At 36.6% G+C, this 4063-nt stretch overlaps 1 protein-coding gene across 4 annotated transcripts; it reads left to right on the top strand.

Annotated features, from left to right (window-relative positions):
- The first annotated feature begins 207 nt into the window (after nt 1–207).
- On the top strand, nt 208–4063 carry LOC108464157 (uncharacterized). 4 transcript variants are annotated; one of them, XM_017764283.2, is made up of 4 exons: nt 208–573; nt 1931–2749; nt 2837–2953; nt 3041–4063. In XM_017764283.2, exons 2-4 carry the CDS (start codon nt 1937–1939, stop codon nt 3905–3907), a joined length of 1797 nt encoding a protein of 598 aa, XP_017619772.1. In that variant the 5' UTR covers nt 208–573; nt 1931–1936; the 3' UTR covers nt 3908–4063. The 4 variants fall into 4 exon arrangements, with proteins under 4 accessions (XP_017619772.1, XP_017619775.1, XP_017619774.1 ...); XM_017764286.2 differs by having other exon boundaries at nt 1916–2749; XM_017764285.2 differs by having other exon boundaries at nt 1884–2749.

Here is a 4063-nt window from a genome sequence, read left to right as displayed (position 1 = left end):
AAAAAAGTGACAATTTTACAATGCTATCAGAATTGAATTGGATAAGTCTATATTAAATCAATAAAAAAACTAAAATTGAGAACTTGAAAAATTATATTTTAACAAAAAAAAAAAAAGCAATGAAATTATCATTTTAAAATAGTTAAATGGAGAAGCGGACGGTAAAACCCATCGGATCTCTAATCAAGTTGTTGCAACATTGCATTTATATAGAATAAGGTTAAGAGGGAAAGAAGGGTAGTATGGTAAACTTGATAGAAAATACCAGTTCATTTAGGCGCCCCAGCATTTCCTATCTTCTTTCACATCTATATAACGCTGAATTCTAAAGGCAGCTGGTTCGCCGTTTGTTCAAATTTTTATTTTAAGAAAAGATTATGCCTCTTCTTTTATCTCATTAAAGATTAATGAGACAAAATTCCCAGCGAAATTAGAGATATTTTTAAATAAAAAATTATCCATTTTGGCGCATTCAAAACCCTAATCTGTATGTTTGATCGGATTTCGCAGCAGTGTTATCCGGAGTGTAATTCTTTCTGTCATTGATTGTCTGCAGGGAAAGAAAAAGTCAAGGTAACGAATACTTGAATTTTTGTTTTGTTTTTATTATGACTTCTTTTTTGCTTTGATTTACTTGTAAAAGTTAAAATTTGATGTAGATTAGCTTTTTAGGCCTTTGTAAAAGCTTACAATTCAATTTATATCTATGATTAGTGAAAATTGTTGAATGATTAGAGCTATGATTGAATTTATTTAAATTTACTTTTGCGTGTTTTACTTGGGTTTATCTGGAACTTGAATAAAATTTTGTGCATTTGTATGTGGTTCTTTTTTGGAGAATTTATCAGTGCCTAGACAATGATTGGGATCTAATTAGATATTTAGATGTATGCGCATCGAGATGATATACATTATTTGTATGCTACATCTCTTTCGGAATATTGAAGACATTTAGAATGAAGGAATCATGTGGAAATGAAATCGAGCTTGTTTAATAGATATGTGAAACTGTTGGAAGGGAAGAAAAGAGTTGAATGTCATGGCATTTTATGTTATTCGGACAAATTGTTTTTAAATGTCTTTTCTGTCTCCAGATAATGTGGTATGAGGTGAGAGAGAAAGCTGAGAAACTTTGATGTTCTCCATTTTTGTTCTTTGTTCTAAGTAGGGGAAAGTAAGGGGGAACTCTCTCCTCTCAAGTGATATTTGCTTCATCCGGTTGCAAGCGCAACATATAACTTTACATATTATATTGTTTTGCTTTCGAATTGACAGTTAGGGTTTTCAATAAAAAAGACTCAGGATTTGCAATTACATGGTTCTTAGTTTTCCTCGGTAGTAATTCTTGACTAAGTTATAGCCAATCAATATCGATTTCATTCATGTCACAATGTGAACATAAAATTTTAAGACACTCGGAATGTGGTATTTCAAGACAGTTGGAATCTGAAAATATAATAGCTGCAGCCAGGTTTATATTTTAAGACTGTGGGAAACTTTGTATTTCAAGATGGTGGGAATCTGTATATGGACTCTACTTTTGAATATGTTACTCTACTATGGGTATGTGGGGAGTAATATGTTTCTGTATCTGTTTTGGAGCCTAATTTATAAATCACGTTCACTGGCAAGAGAGACTGCAAAGCTTCTTGCACGAATGATTCTAGTTTCCATAAGCTTATTTGCCTCAATAATGATGTTAACACATTAAATTTACATATTTGATTAAGAAGGATTTACAGTTCTTTTAAGATAAGGTTTGCTTTTTTCTGTGTACTTATTTTCCTTGAAGTTTACTCAATATGCTTGACTGGTTTTAGACATTCCCAAACTGCTCCACTCTCTTCATCTCTCTCTCTCACGGGTATTCCTTCCTGGTTTAGAATTTTATCTGCTTGCTGGCTCATTTGACCAGAGCTTTGTGGTTCAGTTGACTATGGAGCAAGAAAATAACAAAAATGAAGCTGACACTAAGGTGGAAGACTTGGCAAAATCAGAATCATCTGAAAAGAAAAGCCCTAATTTATTGAAAGCCAAATCTGATATTGCAAAGTCAGTGGCTAAGAATTTCTTGAAGACAAGAAAAGCAAATGTTACTTCCGAGGTCCAGAGGAAAAGGCCAAAAAAGAAAACCATGAGCATATCAGAGGGCAATAAAGCAGCTGAAAATAATGTTAAGAAGTTAGATCCAGTGGAAAAAGACCAGCAAAAGGATGCTACTACGAGTACAGAGTATGTAGAGAAGAGCCAGCAGATCCAAAAGAATGAAGAAAATACATGTGCATCAGATAGCAAGGAAAAGATTACCAAGTCAAATGACGATCCCAAGAAACAAAGAAATGGTGTGGGGCCTGGTCTTTCAAATAAAGATAAGAAGAATGAAGAAAAGCGGGAGGGTAAGAAAAAGAGAAAACGAAACGAAAATAAGGAAAGGCACAGTAATCCAGTGAATAATAACATGAATGATGAAAAGCGTGAGGGTAAAGGAAAGAAACAAGAAATTAAAAAGAAAGAAAAGATTGATGGTCTAATATTCATGTGCAATGCTAGGACCAAGCCAGATTGTTTCCGATACCGTGTAATGGGGGTATCAGCTGGTAAAAAGGATCTTGTGCTGGGTATCAGACCAGGGCTTAAGTTATTTCTCTATGATTACGATGTCAGGCTTCTTTATGGTATTTATAGGGCTACCTCTTCTGGTGCTATGAAACTTGAGCCCAAGGCTTTTGGTGGGGCTTTCCCTGCTCAGGTACCATTTTGTTTTAGCCTTCCTTAACTTACATCTCTTCTAATTCATTACTTAAAGAGATTTGTGTACCAATGACTTCTGTTTCAGGTGCGGTTCAGCGTCCATTCTGATTGTTTTCCTCTGGCAGAGAACATTTTCAAGAAGGCTATCAAGGAAAATTATGATGAAAAGAACAAATTCAAAACTGAACTTACTGCTAGACAAGTAAGGAATAGTTTTGCTACCTGTTGGTTGGATGTTCAGTCTCCTTTCATATTTTAGGATATATGGTATCTGAACTTTACCTTTCAGGTTTGGAAGCTCACAGAACTTTTTCGACCAGTTCCAGTTCATTCAACTGCACTACCTTTTCACTCCCCATCAAGGGCAGCAGCTCGAATCATTGAACACCCTGAAAAAAGGGAAGCTCATGATAGACCAAGGGAAGCAAGGCCCTCGTCACACAGAGAAGCATCTGTTAGAGACCCTTATTCTAATATCAGTGCTAGGAATTATGCTGGTTTTCCTCATGAAAGGAATCAGCGAGTGGGATATGGAGAGGTGGCATATAATAAGAGGGAGGATGGCCATCGTGATTTATACCTCAGTGAGAAGGAATACAGAACTTATGGTCTTCTGGGGGAGAGAAGAAACTTGACTCCACAGCATCATATCACTCCTACATTAACATCTTACCTGGGAGATTACAGAGAGCCACCTTTGAGACAACCAGACACTGCATACCGGGAATCTGTGCCTTTGCAGAGAGATGTAGTTCGCTCTGATCCTCTTCGCTTGACTGAAAGAGAATATCGGACTTATGATTTGGGCGCAACACGAGAAATGCAACCGACAGTTTCTGCAGCAACTGCAAATACATCTGGCGCTGTTGCTTCTATCTTGGACTCCTATATTGCGGATCCATATTATGGCCGTTATTCTGGTGATCCATTGGTGGATGCTTACCTGTCGCGTCCAAGAGAAGCACACCTGATTGAAACTGATCATTTGAGGAGGATAGAAAGCAACCAAGCAGAGAGATTGTATTCTCAATATCCTTCTGACGTTTTAGTAGATCATAACCGGATGCAGCGTCATCGAGATGTTAACCCTGCATCTGCTTCTACATCAGTTTCATCCCGGTATTCTTTTGGTGGTGCATCTTTGCCCTATCGCTGAGAGCTAAAAGTCCCTTCATATCGCTAACCTGGAACATGTTTCAAAATTAGTTGACTTCTTTTTCTATACTGTTTGCGTGCATGTTGCTGAACTTCAATAAGCTACTCTGTTAAATGGTTTTATCATATTTAATTAGGATAAAGCAATTGCAAATCA

Source organism: Gossypium arboreum, chromosome 13 (genome assembly GCF_025698485.1).
Source record: "Gossypium arboreum isolate Shixiya-1 chromosome 13, ASM2569848v2, whole genome shotgun sequence".
Classification (NCBI taxonomy): domain Eukaryota; kingdom Viridiplantae; phylum Streptophyta; class Magnoliopsida; order Malvales; family Malvaceae; genus Gossypium; species Gossypium arboreum.
Note: the sequence above shows the minus strand (reverse complement) of the source record. Positions and strands in the feature narration are given on the sequence as shown.

Bases quoted from the DNA above. Each gene is read 5' to 3' on its own strand.
- LOC108464157 (XM_017764283.2), top strand. From the start codon at position 1,937: ATGGAGCAAGAAAATAACAAAAATGAAGCTGACACTAAGGTGGAAGAC. The intron at 2,750-2,836 runs GTACCATTTTGT...CTTCTGTTTCAG, and splicing joins GTGGGGCTTTCCCTGCTCAG to GTGCGGTTCAGCGTCCATTC. The intron at 2,954-3,040 runs GTAAGGAATAGT...TTTACCTTTCAG, and splicing joins CTGAACTTACTGCTAGACAA to GTTTGGAAGCTCACAGAACT.